The sequence below is a fragment of the Anas acuta genome, chromosome 20 (assembly GCF_963932015.1).
Source record: "Anas acuta chromosome 20, bAnaAcu1.1, whole genome shotgun sequence".
Taxonomy (NCBI): domain Eukaryota; kingdom Metazoa; phylum Chordata; class Aves; order Anseriformes; family Anatidae; genus Anas; species Anas acuta.
Genome location: NC_088998.1, coordinates 4129001 through 4147361, shown reverse-complemented (window position 1 = coordinate 4147361; position 18361 = coordinate 4129001). Strand labels below are relative to the sequence as shown.

The following is an 18361-nucleotide window of genomic DNA, read 5'->3' as shown; positions in this document are numbered from 1 at the left end:
GGGCCACTGAGGGATGAGGAAATCCTAAAATAACAGATGATCTCTGTGATAAAAAACACATATCAGCACAATGGCAGCTAAAACTGACACCCTGATGTGCAGCCAGATAGCGCCCATTAAGCCAGCAGACAAAAAGTTTGTTGAAATTGGGCAAGTTCTACAAAATCCCTGTTCTGAAAAGCCTCTTGTGATTGCAGGTATTTCCTTTTACAGATGGAATCAAAAGTGAATGGAAACAATTGCTGACTGCTTCTGTGCCTGGATTAAGGAAATTGGCAGAGCATCATGTGTCTGCAGAGAGGACAAATGAGCATGTCCTTTAGTATTCAATATGCAGAATGAAGCAATCCACATTTAATTTTTATCTAAAGCTGAGATGAGCCTGAAGTATGCTCTAGAAATTACCATTTCAATGGAGACTCACTGAAGATGTTGGAGAGTTTGGGAGCATCACAAAATCTATCCAACAGCCATGCTTAGGAGTCAAGTGGAAAGTACAACTTGAAGGACATTCAAAGAGCGTGCTGCTTCTATCACAGGGGACAGTTTCACAATGCATATCATCACTGGTTCAAGGACAAATCCTACAGAAATTGCAAGAGATGGGGCACAAGCTGAAAACATGCAAGCTAGCAAATCAAACCCAGCCACCAGTTTAGAAAGTCAATGCCAGTTAACTTCATATTCTTCAGCTTGCATACAATGTGCAATGACTGTAGAAAGCCATAATGTCTCTGTAATTGCCTCTTTCAGTTCACAAGAAACAAAAGTATTATTTGGAATCCTTTAAAGTGACAAGAATAACATCTAAAATATAACATGATTCACTGTGCTGGCAATTTTCTAGTGGGATCATCAAAGATCTTTCAGGAAGGAGGTGTTACAGAAATCTCAGTGTTTCTAAAAACACATGCCAGGATAATCTTTGTTCTCCTGAACATTATTATAATATAAGTAACACAACAGCAGACAGCACATACGCAACCCCTGTCATCTGAAGCAAAGTGTTACCTAGCATAAGATGGCCACAACATAGTTGTACTGACAAAACAAGTTGTACTATTGCATATATTAAAACCCCCCAAAAAAAGAAGAAAAAAAAAAAGAAAAAGAAAAAAAAGGAACTCCAGCTGAACACAAAAGTTAGCTAAACTCTTGGACAAGACAACTGCTGATATCCTGCATGCATTTCATTGAGGGAACTGGTGTGTAGACAATATATGAACATCTGCAAACCAACCCAGCAACTCGCTACGGAGACAAAAGACAGACAGAGAACTTTGGTGTTTGTTCAGTATGAGGTTAGCTGGAACAAATGTAGCTGCACAATGTCCCAGCCACGAGAACAAATAGGGTAGTCTGTATCTATGGTGATTTTGTGGTCACGTCTAACACAGTATCATATGTAGATCAACACCTATTGCCCACAAGAGAGGCTGGTTTTGGCTCAGCAGTCAGGCTAAACGGGTCCCCAAGTCTATCTGCAAATGGGGGTTAAGGAACATAGCAAGAACTGTTTCAAGAATGAGCAAAGCAGGTTTTATTTTGAGTGAAAGAACCATGTGTAATAACTACTTGACTGTGAGTCAGGGATCAGATAGGTGAGAGCATCCATGAAATGCTGGTACTTACACAATGCGGTATTTGCAGAGCTAGAGATAGGGAGCACTATGAGAACTTCCAAATACACTCGAGCAGCTCAGGCACGCTCTACCACCTGATCCTGTATTGCTTTCAGATGGGTTGCAGCACTGGCCATATGTGCCTTCCTAACTAGCAGTGTATCAGTTAATACAGCTCAGCTTAGCAGTCACTTGGGGTGAATTAAGCTTAAATCTCACCATGTTGCAGCTGGGGTCTAGGCTCAGGGTGCGTAGACAGTTACTGAATGCTTAAGGTTCAGCTGACACGTGGTCCCTCCTTTTACTTCGCAGCTGAGTCATCTGTCCAAGCCTGAAAGGTTGTCTGAGTAGATAGGAAAAGAAAACGTCTCAAAAAAGTAACAGCATGTTGGATTTTCCCAGCTATTCTGCTGGGAAAAAAACAATTTTTATAAATCACAATGAAAAAAAAAAAAATCTGAAAATGGCTTTAAGATGCTCTCGCTGCAAATATCACAAACACGTTGCTTCCTGGAACTGGTGAATCACCGCCTCACACGGCCGTCCCCGGCCGACCTGGCAGACGCTGGATAGTGACGGTGCTGAGCCTCCCGCTGCGCCGGGGCTGGTGGAGGAGCTGAGAAGCTGGCGTCATCAGAAAGGGTCCTCGCTACACTGCCGTGATGCCTGTAACTCTCACCTGTGATGCTCTGCCGTGTGAAGTGGGTGGAAGCATTTCACATCTGACGGAAGATCGGACCTCTCGCCTTTGCTTCTGGATCTTGCAGCATTGGAGAAGATAAGTGTTCAGATTGAGGGAGAAACTCTGCTTTGAGTTTGAGGTGTTGTTAGAAAGCTTCACCACTGCCTGTTGAGCAATGAATGACTCTAGTTACAGATCATTTACATCATTACCTCTAATCACAGCACAGAAACTGCTAGTTTTGAAGCACAGAGAATCAGCACTGCAGATTGCTTGTTATGCCTGTGTCTCTAAGTGGCAGGTAAGCACGTGAAGGTAGAATCAGAGACAGTCTGTACATGCCATGTAGCACTGACCAAGCCCCAACCAACTGCAAATGGTGCCACTCAAAACAAGGCACAATCCAGCACAGCTGAATTCCTTCCCGCTGCAGAAAAGGGCAGGTAGGAGTGTACACAAGGGAAGGAAACAAATCCAAAAGCTCCTGTCCAAGTTAGTTTGATCAAAAGCATCCAAGCCTACATTGAAGTAGGTAATGTGTGTCATCAGATGGGTTATTCCCCAAAGCCAAGGTCATATGAATACTCCAGAACTATGCAAAAGCTATTAGGGAAGAACTGTGTCAGGTGTTCAGGGACGAATATAAGACTAGAGGAAGTGATTAATCAGTGTCAAGGCAGTCACTATCTGTGGCAGGTACTCCATATGGACTACGTCAGGTCATATAGGAGCCCTACATTTTACTGAAGTCAGTGTTTCGTCTAAATGCTTGGAAGGATTTCACACGGATGGTGGAGATGTCAGGATTCACTCACCAAGTGCTGGTGGACAGGCAGCGAGTGATGGGGGAGCTCCCTTGTCCCGTGGGGGAGGCAGGCTGGCACCACGCCGCCCCGCAGCTCCCTGCCCTGCTGCCTCGGCTGAACCACGGGCACCCCTCAGCTGGCCACAGAGCCGGGGATTCACTGTCAGCACTGACAAGAGGATGTTCACGGTGCCTTGGCATGAAATGCACCATGCTGGGAAGCAGAATAATTGCCTTCCTGCAGCCCTGAGGAGGGTGCTAGCTTTTGCTCCTCTAGCAACAATAGGACTCATTTTCCTTTTCTTTCCCCCTTCATTACATCCTTATTATGGTGTCTGGTAGCCTAATTTACATATGTTCTGTATTACTGTGGCTTTGCTTTATCCTTCTTATTTCACCTCCTTTACCCCAGTTCCCTTGACAATAATGAGTCTGCGGTAGGGCATGGATTTATTCGGACTGCCAGGCACAAAATGTGGGGAGGACACAGAGGACTGCACACCTCAGGCTTTCTAAACTGGGCACAGGACAGGTAGATTTGGGCGTTCAGTGCCACTGCCAAAGCATAGTTAAAAACAAAACCTCTTCTAACACTCTTGTGAAAGACTGATCAAGAGGCAGCTCTAATGATCTGTAGTCACCTGGAGAGATTACAGAACCCTTTTTTGAGGGAAAACCAGGCAGCTCTTAGACACAAGAGCAAAAATGCGTGCAGCAGACCTGCTTGCTGCAAGCACGAAGAGCGCTGCCACAGGCAGTGACCAGCACTGAGACTCTTGAGCCTCGTGTTTATGGTTTCACTACCATGGCTTGTCAGTACATGACAGGAAAATGTTGCAATGACTGCGTTGGAAAGTGCAGACGCAGCTCCTGCAAGCTGTGGCAAAGTTCTTGTGTGCGTTGAGAGAAAATGTAAGCTACCTCCTGGGGTTAGCTGGTAGCATGCTTTATATATCAGCTCTCAGACGTTAAAATTTTTATGCCATTTTACTCTAACAGGAGAAGATCACAGAGTATTAATTATCCATATAGTCGAGAGCCCACTGCCATTGCTTACAAAGCAGTAACTTCTGAAACGCTGCTTGAGCCAGACCCACATGCATATTTGTATCCATTTAGGAACACTGTATTTCTGGAACAAAGCAGAACCCGTGCGGCTATTATGTGCTAGGTTGAAAGTAAAGACTTACTTGCATACAGACCATAACCTGAAGCCAGTGTTCAGCCCATGAAGAGGAACTTACTGAAGCAGCTTTTTCCTCCCGAGATCAGTTCAGTTCTGTCTGCACGTGCAAGACCAGGCCATTGCCTTTTAGCCTTCAGGTGACCTTCCTCAAACTGAGCTGGACTGGGGCCTCCTGTTCTTGCATCAGGCTCCCGGGGCAAGACAGCTTTGGGGGAGATTTGTCAACATTTCTTTGGCCATGAGCTGCATGCACTGACCAGGGCAAAACCATTTCAGCTCTAGCGGAGCAGGAACCAAGCTGGACAAAAGGCAATAGCAGCAGGAACAACATAAAGTGGATTAACTTTTTGCAGAAGACATTATCAAAAGCTTTCAGGCCTGAGATACTGAAAAATAAGCTACCCAGGAAAAGAAGTGCCCAGAATAGCATGGGAAGCACCCTGAAAGCCTGAGCACAGTGAAAGCAGGGGGAGGAAGGAAATGGGAAGCAGAAGCTTCATTTCCCATAGAAATAGTTAGCAGTTATAATGCTCCCACACCCCAAATGCTGCTGCTGTAAGACATGTACAGCTTGATCTAAATTGAGCCAACCCCACTCTTAGAGCTTGTTTCTAAACAGCTATGCAGAAGGAACCTTCTCAGTGAGCACCTGGCTGAAGAGGCTGCAACAAAGGGGTCCTGCCAACATCACCATTAGTTTAACGTCATGCCGTAGGTTCTTTCTCCAGTAGAGGCAACATTTTGGTAAAGCATCAACTGAGGTGAACCCACAATGATAAAAGGCCAGGAATAAAGCAGTAAAGATGGGGAAATATGACACAGCTGCTTCCTGGAAGGAAGCTGTAGAGGATGAGAATGGCCACGTAGAGAATGGAGAATGAGAGGTGGTCATGAGACCATCTCACCGCAGACTCTCACCACCTGTGAGATGTGGAGATGAGCCAGCCACAAACAGGTGAGGTTTTAAGGGGGTTTCTTAAATGTGGAAGATCTTTAGCACACAAAGTAGACTTGGCAGGGTGGCTCCATGCTCAGCACAAACTGGAAGAGACATGCAAAGCTTGGGTCAGAACGCTGGGAGGGAAAAAAAAGGAGACTGCATGGGGTCATGGAGCTATAAAAAGATCTCAGAGGCGATTCTAAGGTAGTTCTCACCTGTCTGCATGGGGAATCCCCCTCCCACAAGACAGTGCCAACCCCTTGAAACGAGACGTGCATTTATTCTCAAACAGAACAATAAAAGAAACAACTCCTGAAGACATTAACATTTGCCAACAATCAGCAAGACACTGAAATTTCTGAGTGTTCAGTCCTTTTCCATGGCGATGGGTAGGTACGACTCTCTCTCACTCCAATCTGTAGGAAGCAGTTTGAAATCTCAAGGTAGGCACTGCGCTCTCACCACTCCCTTTCTCAGGGGGTGCAGACCAGCTTAGCATCTCAGTCTGGTGCTTTTCACAAGTAACCTGGTGAGCAAAGGATAGTTGTTTACAAACCAGGAAGGGATTACTTAAGGAAGAAGGGTTGTGTAATACTGCTCATCCTCCAGTGCAGCAGGCAGCAATGAAAGCCAGAGGCCAACAGAGAAAAGCACAAGTGCTCTGAATTTGGAGGATTCATCTCCCATCCCATGTGGGGCAGGACATGCTGTCACATGCTCAGAACAACCTGGAACAAGGGTAAAGTCCAGCTGGGATCACCACGGTTGTCAGGATGGGGATGGCAAGCATCACAGCCTTCTCTCAGCGGTTCTGGGCCTGAAAGGCAGGGCTGGCTAGGTCAGCAATCACTCCCCTCTCAATCATCTTCAGCAGCCAGTTCCCCTCAGCTGTGAGATTATGCTGAATGAGCTGCAAGGACAAGAGAGCCAAAGTTACAGATTATTCCTTACAGTGCCTCTCATCCTCCCCCAAATGCACTGGATCCTGCCTCACCCAACTTGCACCCTCCTCCCCAAACTAGGCCAGATGACAGGCACCTTGAAGGAGCCAGCATCTGTTCTCAAGCTGCTCTCTGGGAGCAAAGCATGTCTTAGCACCTTCCCCAGGACACCCCAGCAGGAATTTCCACAAGTAACACCAGTGACAGCTACCAGAGCTCACAGCTCCTTTAGTCCCGGCTTTTGCCAGTGGGCTTCCCTATGGAGAACACCTCAGTTTGAAGGGGAAGCATTTTCTACCTCTTCTTTCCGTGAGCGACCTGTATTGTAATAATGTATTGGTGCAGTATTGTCGTGGTTGCCGGGGTAACCAAAGCCTGCAATATTGACCTCCTGGCATATATGGAGGGCTAAGTTCAAAGCAATGATTCCCATGGTGGCATATCTCTGGGAAGGGAAAAGAGAGAACATCTGTTTAGCATTTCAAACTCATACTATTACAAAACCGACACTAGCAACACCTTTTCAGCTGGGACCAATAGCTTCCACGTATTCCATGTAGCAAGAAAATATACGTAAATGAAACAGGACAAATGCCTGGACAACACTCCCCAAACTCAAACAAGGAACATCTTTTGAGAAGGTGCTGCAGAAGATGAGGGCTCAGGAGTGTAAAACCTCTGAAATGATAAAACACAAAGCTCCATGGAAATCAGAAAGCTTTTGGATGGAAGGAACCAGCATACTTTTTAATAAGGCCACTTCCATTACAGAGCCTGGACAAAGTCCCTACATCTCTTTCTTTTCCAAGTGCCTCTGTGTGTGTGTTCCCTGCTGGAGGCCCTCGTGTGAAACCTCACTTCTAATCCATGCATTAAATTCCTGTCCCTGGCCTGCGTGCTACAAAACTGCCCTCTGCTCACATAAAGCTAACATGACCATGTACAAACCATGACCTTAAAAGCCTTGTGGCTGTGCAGAACAGCCACCACGCTTGCAGCTGAACATACTGCCTGGTTCCCCAAGCTCACCCTAGCACTTAGCACCCCTCATCTGGATTGTCCCACTTTGCACTTTCCAAACAGTTTAGTAGGGAAATGTATTTTTTTACAGCATTGCTTCAGCAGGCAGGAGACTTGGTATCTAATCTCAGCCCAGCTAAGAGTCAGCGCGTGACCTTGGACAAGGTTATTTCACCACACCAGACCTTCAAGCTTCTCCTGCCTTTGTTGCAGATTATAAACATCCTGGTGGTGCCCAGCAGGCTTAAAGTTAATTAAAGATTCCACAGCACCATCACAAAGATCATCAGGACTGAAGACAAAGTATCATTAGATTCATTAATGAAGTAATCCTCCATCGTGCAGCGAAGGGGAAATTTGCGTTCCAGAAGCAGTGGGCATAACAGCCAGCCTCAGGCCAGAGATCTGTAAGAACTGAATGTTTTAAGGAAAGCCAACCAAAATTCCTCACATTTTATGCTAGCTAATTATCAGTAATGGTCTAGACAGGGAAAGCACAGGAAGATGTATGAAAGAGCTTGTATGACAAAGCTGCTAGTTGCAAGAGAAGCAGGTGTCCTAAGGTCTAGAACTATGGCCAGAAATTCAACTCTGAAAAGTCACTTGAATGCAAAATGGCAAGGGATTACAGGGCAGATTGGAATTAGAGTAATGCTGCACAGTTTTGACAGGTGGGGAAAAGTCTTCCTTTTCCTTGTAGAAGCAGGGCTCAAAACTTGAAACGCCATGCTATAGGGAAAGACTGCATTTACTAGGTGAAGGGACTGGCTGATCTAGTGACTAGGTTTTCCTTCCCCTTGTGTAGTGCTGAAGCAGTAAGGTATTAGGGAAGACACAGAACACTGATGGTCATCTGTTTGCTCTCCAGCACAATATCATACCCTACTTGATGCATTCAGCTGCAGCAGTTTGTATGTTGCTTCGTAGGTGACGTATGGGTTGAGAACACGTAGCTGAGAGATGTTCCCATTCCACTGCTGTGGGGGCTGGTGCCAAAATCCCACCTTCGTCTGCAGAAGAAAGAAAGAGAGGTCCTCATGGCACATCCATGAACACCACGAGAACATCCATGATCATGCCAGGAGAAAGTTAGCTGTGGTCTGTTGCTCTGGCTTGATGCTCAGAGGACTGAGAACTTGGAGGAACAAAGTATCTCCTGGTCTTTTCCGCTCATTCCCATGCACCCATATGCAATCTAGCTGTGACTGGGGTCTTTCTAATTAGTGAAAAATAAGGTCTCAGGTGCCTGGTGCAGCTCATTAAATATTTGAAAGATACATGATTATTAGAGCTATTGAATATGTCACTACAAATAACCTAGTTTCAACCTCCCCTCATTAAAGACTTCTCACCTTGTTCCTTGTTTTCAGCAACACTTCCCTCAGCCAGAGGAAATCAGAAGGCTTGAATGGGACAAACACCATCAGTGTATCATTGTCATTGTTTTCTAAAGGGTTGGGCAGAGCAGACTCAGGGAAGAAGAGACGGATGCTGGTTCTCTCACCCACATCTTTCTTGTACTCTCTAACTGGAGCATCATTTAATCTGAGAATCAAAGCCAGAAGGGTAGGATTGGTCCAGTTCATTATCACGTATTCCCAACCATGGATGTAGCTGTGTGCTGTCAGCTACCAGACTGGCCATATGAACTCACATGAGGGCACCAACACACCTCATGGCCCAACCCAGCAGCCTGGTTCCACAGAAAGGGCCACCCCACCAGACATCCCAATAGTTCCTCCTTTGCACTAAAAAGATGGCAGTGGCAGACAACCACTATTTTTCAGATAGGGACATGAAGCACATTAAATTACTTGCTTCAGTCAGACTAAATCTGCATGTAAAATTAAAATGCAGACAAAGATTGGGATTGCCCACCACTGCACTGAGCTGGAGGTGGCTCTCCAGTCCCAGGTACAACACCTGTGAGTGAGCAGTACAGTTTCTGGCTCCAGCAGTGTCTGTGCTTAACCATGAATTCCAAAAAAAGTTATTTGATTACCTGAGCTGCAGGATCCTAGATGTTTCCCAGGTGAGAAAGCTAAAGCTACATACACATTGTCAATCCTTGGGCTTTGCTTAATTGTTAAGGTTTTAGTATGGGTTCAGTACCTGATGATAACATGGTGAGAGTCAATCAAATTCCCAAAGCGCTGTCCATGGATGGAGTGGCCATTGCCAACCACAATGCACCTTTGGCACCATAAGCTGGCAGAAGAATAGATTGCAAGAGATAAAATCCTCTGACTAGCATCTCCACCAGATTAAATCAGCATCCCTGAGGGCCTTTTAGATGTCCTCAAGTAACTCCTGGGGTGACATCAGAGGAGATGATCCCTGACTAGTAGGACTCTGGCTGTTTCCTAGCCAGATAGCATATGATACCAGACACCTGGTATGCTGGGCTTTACCCAGTAGACCAGTAGCTATGAGGGTGGACCTCTGCTTGTGGCATGCAGTGCACTGGGGAGAGGGAGAATGAGATATCACAGAAAAAAACATCTAATGAATTAGAGGAAAGAAGGACCTAAATGAAAGTGCTTGCCAGCAGCTGCCACAGACAGCTTACCCCCCTGAATGTGGGCAGGCAGAACTGAGGGATTCACCCAGCTTTCCAGTCTGTCATGCTTGGGATGGAGTTAAAGTAAGTGAAATAGATGGGACAGGGCAACACTGAGAAAAGAACTCTGGGTATGACAGAAGTTAAAGGGAGGAAGCTGGGAGCTAGCAGCTTAAGTTCATCAGTACGAGAACTGCTTGAAAGGGTACATTTAAAAGGGAGAGAAAGAGAAGCCTACTGAGAGAGGAGATGAAGAGTAGCAGGAGTGAGAGGCAGAAAGGACTGTGAAGTTGAGCACTAAGAGAGAGAACTTAGGAAAGCTGCAGAAACCAGGGCTCTCAACCCATCTATCACTTCCCTGACAGACCTGCACCCCCAACACCCATCTCCAGCCCAGCCATCGTACCGGCCAAAGGATCCAGGCAGCTCCTGCTCTGGAAGAAGCTGCAACGTGTTAAAAGCAAAGAGAACTAGAAAAGAAGAAGTTGAAGAGTCAACTTCAGAGGAAAATCATGGCCCCATCACTGACAACAGGCTAACTCTCTTTTCTCTTTTGGGGTTCCATCCCCATGTAAAGTGCCAGGGCAGTTTACATGGGACATCCTACATAAACACTGCTCGCCACCTCCACCTGCCCGGCACTGTCCACACTGGGCATTTTTTTCACATGAAGGACATGCACTTTGTGATCAGCACTACCAGCAATTGAAGCTGGTCTGTAGTACCTCACACTGAAAACGGCAACAGGTATCAGCCCACTCAGTATCCTCTTTCCAATGGCATTTAATAACTTCTGCAGTGGCTCCTACTCTATCCAAAGGATTATTTCTCTCAGTTTTCCACTTCCCATCCCTCCCTGAACAGCTAGAGCCTGTGGTTAAAGCACTGCTCCCCTTCTTTCATGACTACTATGATGGACTAAGACCTTGACACCCAGTATTTCTGTCTCCTTCTGCCAGGGAGAGGGAGGATCTCCAGCCACTCCGTGACCATCCACAACACTGAGGGCAGAGCACTGCAATACCTGAACTCTTCAGCCCAAAAGGAAGTTCATGGAACCACAGAACTTCTTCAGCCTTCCGTCTAAAAGGCCTGTCCATGAGCAAATATAAGGATTTGCTGGTCAGGAAAGGATTCCAGTGAGATTCAGACCTAACAAGAGAGAATCAGAGAGGCAGCAGTTCATGGACAAGTGGAGCAGTCACAGCAGTGTCAGACACAAGGACTAGGGCTGAATACTGAAGAGCCTTGGAAAGCTGCTGAGCTATCCTGAAGTACTTCCCAGAAATGGCCCACATTTTTAAAAAACAGTCCTTACTGCTCGTGGTTTCTAACCCATCTTCTGAGCAGCAGTGACAGAAAAATTTCATTTCCTCTCCAGTTCTGGCCCCCCAGCTTCTCTCTTTTTTCAGTCATTCCTCTCTCTGTACTAGTTTGAGGAATGCTTACTCATTGTTTCGTTGTTTATCCAGAAGAGAGAGGGAGAGAATTCCAGTTAACAATTTCATTTACTCATTCACTTCATGACAAAGCTCAAAACACCCATGACAAAGCCTGACTGCACACTGACCTATTTAACAGTTCTTACCTCTTCCTCTCTACTTGGACATTTTACTCACACTTTCTGCATTGCATCATCCTGCTGGCCTGTTGACTCACTTATTATGGGGCCAAGATACAATTGTGCAAGAGTTAGCTGAGCTTACTTCTACTTCCTTCCTGCATATCTGCACATAAACCCCAAAATGCCAGTCTCCACCAGGCAGTAGTCACCGAGACACTGACTGATCTCTCACCAAAATTCCCCAAACAAATGAGATACAGCTAACAAACCTTCCAAGAAAAGGCTTTCTCCACATGAAACGTCTCTGGCAAGCACCAACATGGCCAACATGCCTCCTGTAAAAGGAACAAGGTTAATTTCCTACCAGCCCTTCCTGAAGGCTCTCAAACTTTACATTATCGCCTGAAAACCAGTGGTAGTTCAGGAGTTCTCTTAACAATGTCTACAAATGGAGGGTTTTGAGCTCCTGACTATGTTATCCTGTCTCCTAAGCTCATGAACCATTGCTGTCCACGAACAGGTCCCCTCCAAAGAGCATGTGAAGGCCTCCTTGTCTGCTCAGCAGAAACACAGAGGAATTTAGATGGAAAAAGACCTCTGGAGAGATAATGCCAAAGTTAGGTCAAGCTGCTCAGGGCCTGGAACAGCTTGAGTTTTAGGAAATCATTGGCCTCGGGTAAGCCTTGTTCTTCACTCCGCATGGAGGCACTCAATGAGGAGCACTGTGGGACAGCCACAAGTTACTCTGGCAGTGACCATCAACACTGGGGAATCTCTGCTGTGGTGTAGCTAAGCTATCTCCAGGCTCACCAATGCTGTTTCATCCTGCTACTTTTCCATCTGCTCTGCCCTGCCCGGCAGAACACAGCCCTCCAAGCCCCCAAAGATTCAGACCTTACTGGGGGAGCTGTTTCTTAGCCCAGGTTTTACCGTGGCAGCTACTTTCCACAATAATGAACTGTTCACCCACAGTTAGCCTAGACCACAGCAGCACTGAGGTCAGAAAAGGGAAGAAGTTAACTTACTCAACATCACTTTCAAGTGTGTTCATCAAATAGTACAGCTCCGTCATGCACAGACCTGCAGAAGGCAATGGAGAGGCAGACACAGGTAGATCAGCAGCACAGCCACAGCACGACAGCTACAACCAGCCACCGTGCAGCCCACGGGACCTCTCCCCCCACAACAGCATCTCCTGAGTCCCTGCAGCTGTCAGACCTGCAGTCGAGCAGACCAGGCCCTGTTTCAGAGTTTGGAGCCTCCAAGTGGCTGTATTTGATTTAGGCCCTTGCTAGCAAAAATTAATGGGCCTTCTGGTAGTGAACCCGAGGACCACGAGCGCATTCAAACAGCTCCTGCTGCACAAAGCAATCCATTATCCCCCAGACAGGCAGCACAATGCAGCCACAACTCACTCCGTGATGCTTGGGTACAAAATCCAGAAAGCTGAGGACAGCAAAGGCTCGCAGCAGTAAGAAGAAATGCACATGCAGGAGAAATCCTCCAGTCCCAACCAGGGCTGCTTCCAGGCTGAAATCAGCAGGTTCTTGCCAGACAAAAGATTAGCTGGGAGCAGTTTAGTAACACGGACCACAGCTTGTCTGAGCTGCTCCTCACCTTAAGCAAGGCACTGATCCAGAGCACAAGCCTGGCTTGCCGTCAGTGCCCTGCATGAATTTGGGACCGTGGGTGCAGCAGGGAGAGACTTCTCCATCATGTGCACCCTTCTGGTGACATGACCCAAAGCAGGAAATGCGAGGGAATTGACACTCCAGGCACTGCTGCAGCTCTAAGCACCTGAGGAAGGGGAAGGATTTGCCCCTGAGGGTGTCTGATTTGGGAGAGGCCCAGAGGTCTGTCCCCTCACCCAGCCCATCAGCGTGCCCAGCTCCTCCTGCTGGCTTCATGGAGCTGCTGGTGTGCTGGTGCTGGCACGTAAGGATAAGGATTTTCCAGCGTTAGTTGTTTTTGCTGTTTCTTTGTGGGTTTTTTGTTTGTTTTTTAACCATTAGCAAAGAGGCCATTTAGATTAGAGATAAAGACTTTTAATTTGACTTTCCTCAGCACTTCCCACATCGTACGACAAAACAGTCGTTACATTACTGTGCGCCACGACAGCTCTTTCTTTTTTATGAAAATGACAATGTTTGCATCTTGGCCATTAAGCAGCAGTGATTTTTTTCTGTGACAAACAACTGGCCTTTCAATGATGGTATGAAATTAGAATTGGTTTGCTTTCCCTTGGAGGGAGATCAGAAGCAGTTACATACACTCGTACAGGCATTGTACCAGTGGGTCTCCCCTGGACCTCCTGCACATACCACACAGAAGCTTTCATCAGCCGATTAATTTCTGGGTTGCTACACACATACACACAATGCAGGTAAACACCCACCTCTGGACCCTAATTCTGCAAAGATTGCAGTGGCATTTATCAGAAGGTGACTGCTAGACCTCCCCCGTCCCAGGAATCTCATTGGGTTATCACAGAAGCACGTTAACCCTGCTCTAGCCTCCCGCAGCCCTGTGCACACATACCAGACAGGAGGCTTGCCTTGCTCTGAGGTTTTTAAATATTAACATATATTAATACAGGGGAGAATTCATGAAGTTAACACCTAGCTGTTCTACACTTGTTCAAAACAACAGAAAAAAGTCACCTTTTAGATGCTTTTCTACTCACCACACCCCCTGAGATATCCAAGATGACTTGATTTTCTGAAAATTCACCCAAAACAATCATAACTAAAGAATTTCTTGGGGGAAAAACAAACAAACAAACAAACAAAAACTTTTCTAGTGACAAATATGAGTGCAAGGCTCATGCACAGGAAAGCAAAGCTGTTGCACGGGGAGCTGCACATGGTGGGGCATCCCTATGCACTGGGAATGCACAGATCCCCCTCATCTCAGTCTTCTGGGACACGGGGCAATGTGTGTTGAATTTATGGAAATGTGTCTCCTTTCCTCCTATCTTTTGGCTTATCCCATTTTGGGGGTCTCTCCAGTGAAGACATCCATGGCCAGGAGAGGGCCCTCCCTCTACACAGTCCCGGCCCAGCAAGGCATAGGGCAGGGGGACACAAGGGTGAGGGATGGCTGGGAAACAGCAAGGTTCAGTAAAAATTGGGGTTTTCTTACCCACGCAGAGCAAGATCACTAGCCTTTTCCACTGGAAAAGGGCAAAGACAAGTCTTCCTGCTATAGATCTGGCATTCATGCTGTCTCCATACACACCCTGCAAAAAAAGTAGAGACATCATCAGTCAAACAAGGCTGAGGAGCTTTCATCTGGTGCTTTTGCAGAGACAGGCAGGCTGTGTGCCTGTCCCATAAGCCTAGCCTTGCCGACTCTGTGCCTCTGTCCACACAGCACTGGTGCTCCCTGTGCTCTGCCTGCTGGCCTCAAGGCCCCTGCAAACACTGCTCAGGATCAGTGCAGCTCATCCCTCCCCTGCACAGGGTCTGGCATCACGGCTGCGTGCCCAGTAAGCAGGCAGAGGAGGCACCTACCCACCTTCCCAGGGATGTTCCCTTCTCACGGCCCCACAGTTTGTTCCTCTGACAAAGGAAAAGAGAGCCCACAAAGTGCTGCTTTGACTGCCAATAAAGTCCTGTGATCAATCCTCCTAAGCCGTGGAGTTGGTAGTGTTTAGGTGTCGGGGTTTGACTGACAGCCTTAATTATATAGGGACAGCACCGCAGCTCACATAGACAATTGGTGGTTCAGGCTGGTGAGAAACAGGAATAATGTGCTCCTCTCTTGGAGGGATGGTGCAGAAAGTGAGTGCTCAGCTTCCCCATCTGATGGTGATCATCTAATTATCCTCAATGAGCTGGATACAAATCCGAGCTCGGCTGCAGGGAGGCAGTCTGCGATGCTCTCAGTCCACCTTCTTCCCCCCATCCCCTGGCCTGGAAAAAGACCTTTGCAAGGCTGATTAATCCACCCAAGCAGACCCTTCTGCTGGCTGCCACTCATCTGGAGCAAGGCTGCCCTCTGAAACCCAGGGCTGGCAGCTGCTGCTCTCCTGGACGATGTCAGGGAGGTCTGGGTGCTCCCCCAGCTATGGGCAGCGCGTGAAGTGCATCAGAGCTGGCCGTAAATACGAAGCCCTGGCAGCCCGCTGTGCTTTGGGACAGCAGGGTCTTTTTCTGGGTGGATGGATGCCCGTTAGGGGAAGGGGATTGGGAGTTTTTCCCAGAAAGACCTTAAGTCAGGGGTGTAGAGAGAGCCAGCTCATCTTTTCTGGCTGCAGACCTACTGTGGAGGTGGGAGTGGGCTGAATGTGTGCCCTTTGCGGGCTGATGCTTTTGCTTAAAAATATAAGGAAGGCAAGAGGTCTCTTACCCCATTTCCCTGCAGGCAAACGTTGCAGACTTACACTGTGCTCTCGGTTATAAATACAGTCACCTTTTCTCCTGCTCTGTCAAACTTTGCAGACGAAACTAGATGCAGTACTTTCACCTCTAACTAGACTCAAGGAGCAAATCTTCAGGTCTGAGCAACAATTTTGTACTTGCAGCTTCCCGTCCCTCTCATTTGTCCTCAGAGTTAATACCAGCCCGGTATAAGTAGGCATTTCTTGCTGCCTTCTGCTGCTGTGCTTTCCCCAGTGCATACTAAAGCCAAGGGAGGGCCAGCAGGTAAAGAGTCCCACAACGAACTACAGCAACCACACAGGATTTATGTAAACCCTCACATTAAGTGAAGGAAAAACACATGTCCAAGGCAGTTACGACAGCAAAAGAACATCCCCTGTCCCTCCTGTTCTCAAGACTCGATCATTGAAACCAAGTCCTGCAGACAGATCAGAGCAGGAGCTGCAGGAGGTCGAGGATGAGCAATTTGAGAACAGCTCTCATTGCTTGGCAGAAAGGCAACAGCTTCTGCACCCAGCCCGGCTTCCAGCAGCACCCCCTCTGCAAAACAATCCCCAAAGCCCGTGTGCATACACCCTTGTTTCTGCAAGATGCCTCCTGCCTGCCAGGAGGCTTCATTTGCCTGTTTCTACTTCTCTCAAGCCTTTCAGGTTTCTTTTCACAGAGATGTTTTCTTCTTCTGTGTGATTTTTTTTCCTCCTTTCCATTCTAATTAAGGTATTTGTCTCCACAGCAGGAAATGCAAACTGCTGCAGACAATCTCGATATGTATTTTAGAGGAGGAAAAAATATTTAGAAAAGCTATTAACTTCAGATATGCACACAAGCACTCACTAATCATGTCCCTAGAAACCAGGAAAATCAAGAAGAAAAAAAGAAAAAAAATGAAAAGAAGGATGCTTCTCTTTTTAAAAATAGGAAAAAAAAAAAATGATGATCGAGTTTTTAATTCTGTGCCTAGAACTGAAGGGTCAGATTTTTGGCAAAGAAAAAAACATTCCTGTTAGCTAAAAGCAGGAGCTTTTCCCTAAGAAACTCCAAGAGTTGAGGAGTTGCTGAGTTCTTTTGAAAATCTGCTGCTCAATATTATCACTGGAGATGGGCTGACTGCTAAGCACTAGTGAAAACCTCGTTTTGTCTAAGTGTAAGGAGCTGAGTGCTACAGAAAATGCATCTTGATTATGTGTGCTGATTGAATCCCAGGTTCAGAAATCAGCCCTTAACGCCTGCTCCACACACTGTCCTCGCCACACACATGATATGAAGGGGAAGGACCCAATTTACTACTCCATGCCTCAGTTTCTCCGCTTGCGAAATGGAATTATCAGAACTCTCTACCTCTCAAAGGGGCTACGAGCCCAAAATCGTTGGCACAGAACAGCTCCGATGAGTCACTGCAGCAGGCCAAGAATAACACAGAAATACCTAAAGAGATGAGGCATTTTCTATTCTTCAGAGAGCGATTGATTAGTTGAGCAATACTGGGATTTTGGTCCATCAGAGATTGCGAACTTGAAAAAAAAAAATGGCCTAGAAAATGAGAGTGCATTCTCCTTGATTCTCTTTCCCTCTTCCCACACCACTTCCAGCCTCTGCCTCCCCTGCTCCAATTTTTTTTTTTTTTTTTAAATCTACTTCTCTAAATGTTGTTTCTCTCACATCAGCCCAGCAGGAGAGGCAGAAATCAAATTATAACCACTGAAATACCCATCAGTGCTTAGTGCCAGGGGGGTGGGTGGAGACAGCGGAACATTTTGCTTCAGGTTTCAAAAAAAAATAAAATCTATCTTTATTAAAATAAACAGGCACAAAAGGAGAAAGAGAAGGAAAATCAATCAGCTGCATTTAAAACAGGGAGATATCAAGCAAGGAGTGCTCCATCCAGAGAGATGGACACAAGCTGCAGAGACCAAGCCCCTCCACCCCTCTCCTTACTTTGAAGAGTGTTTTGTCTCCTCTGCTCCTGATTTTGTGCTTTTTCTCCTGGATGTGTGCCTTGTTACTTATGGAGAAGTCCTAAAAAGAACTTTTTCCTATGGGGATGACAACAGGATGAAAAGCAGAGCCATCCACCTTGTGTCCACCAGATAATTCAAGCCAACCTCTATGAAGATCACACTTCTACATACCTACACAATCTGGCAATAATTTGGGCAGAACTTGCCGCATTTATACATTTTCAGTTCATCTACAAAGAACAGCTAACTACCACGATTGTCACATCCAAATATTTTAAGCAGAGTTTCTCTCCTGCAGGGATTATTTCAGGAGAAAGCATGTGCTACATGGAAATGCTGGTGCAGCCTTTCTGTTCGTCTCTGCAGCTCTCCCTGGATTTTGGCGAGAGGACCGGCAGCTTCAGGAGCCAGCAAACTAACAAATGCGCTCGCCCTGTTCCAAGCCCCAGGTGCCAGCCAGCGGGATATTATCATGCAAGACCTGCACCAGGGCTCGCTTCCGACCAGCACATATCTGGAGCCCATCTCTCTGCCTGCGTGAGCTCAGGAGGTGAAGCTCAGGACGTGGCAGCGACAGGATCTGAGCGAGCTGAGGGCCGGGGCAGGCTCCTCAGTGCAGCCGGGTGAATGCGTTTGGTGCGTGCTGGCGTCCAGGTGCTGCTGCCCAAATTAGCCCTACAGCTGTCTTGCCACCTGGTCAG

General features: G+C 46.8%; 1 protein-coding gene across 3 annotated transcripts; it reads right to left on the bottom strand.

Annotated features, from left to right (window-relative positions):
• Positions 1-32: 32 nt before the first annotated feature.
• LOC137842632 (CMP-N-acetylneuraminate-beta-galactosamide-alpha-2,3-sialyltransferase 4-like) lies at positions 33-14558 on the bottom strand. Of its 3 annotated transcripts, none has more exons than XM_068656928.1 (13): positions 14462-14558; positions 12346-12400; positions 11590-11655; positions 10781-10908; positions 10163-10226; positions 9309-9404; positions 8549-8741; positions 8078-8206; positions 6475-6621; positions 4945-6145; positions 4354-4593; positions 1633-2469; positions 33-584 (listed from the first exon to the last, which is right to left on the bottom strand). In XM_068656928.1, exons 1-10 carry the CDS (start codon positions 14538-14540, stop codon positions 6038-6040), a joined length of 1065 nt encoding a protein of 354 aa, XP_068513029.1. In that variant the 5' UTR covers positions 14541-14558; the 3' UTR covers positions 33-584; positions 1633-2469; positions 4354-4593; positions 4945-6037. The 3 variants fall into 3 exon arrangements, with proteins under 3 accessions (XP_068513029.1, XP_068513028.1, XP_068513027.1); XM_068656927.1 differs by lacking the exon at positions 33-584 and having other exon boundaries at positions 804-2469; positions 4945-5761; positions 5964-6145; XM_068656926.1 differs by lacking the exon at positions 33-584 and having other exon boundaries at positions 804-2469.
• Positions 14559-18361: the final 3803 nt, after the last annotated feature.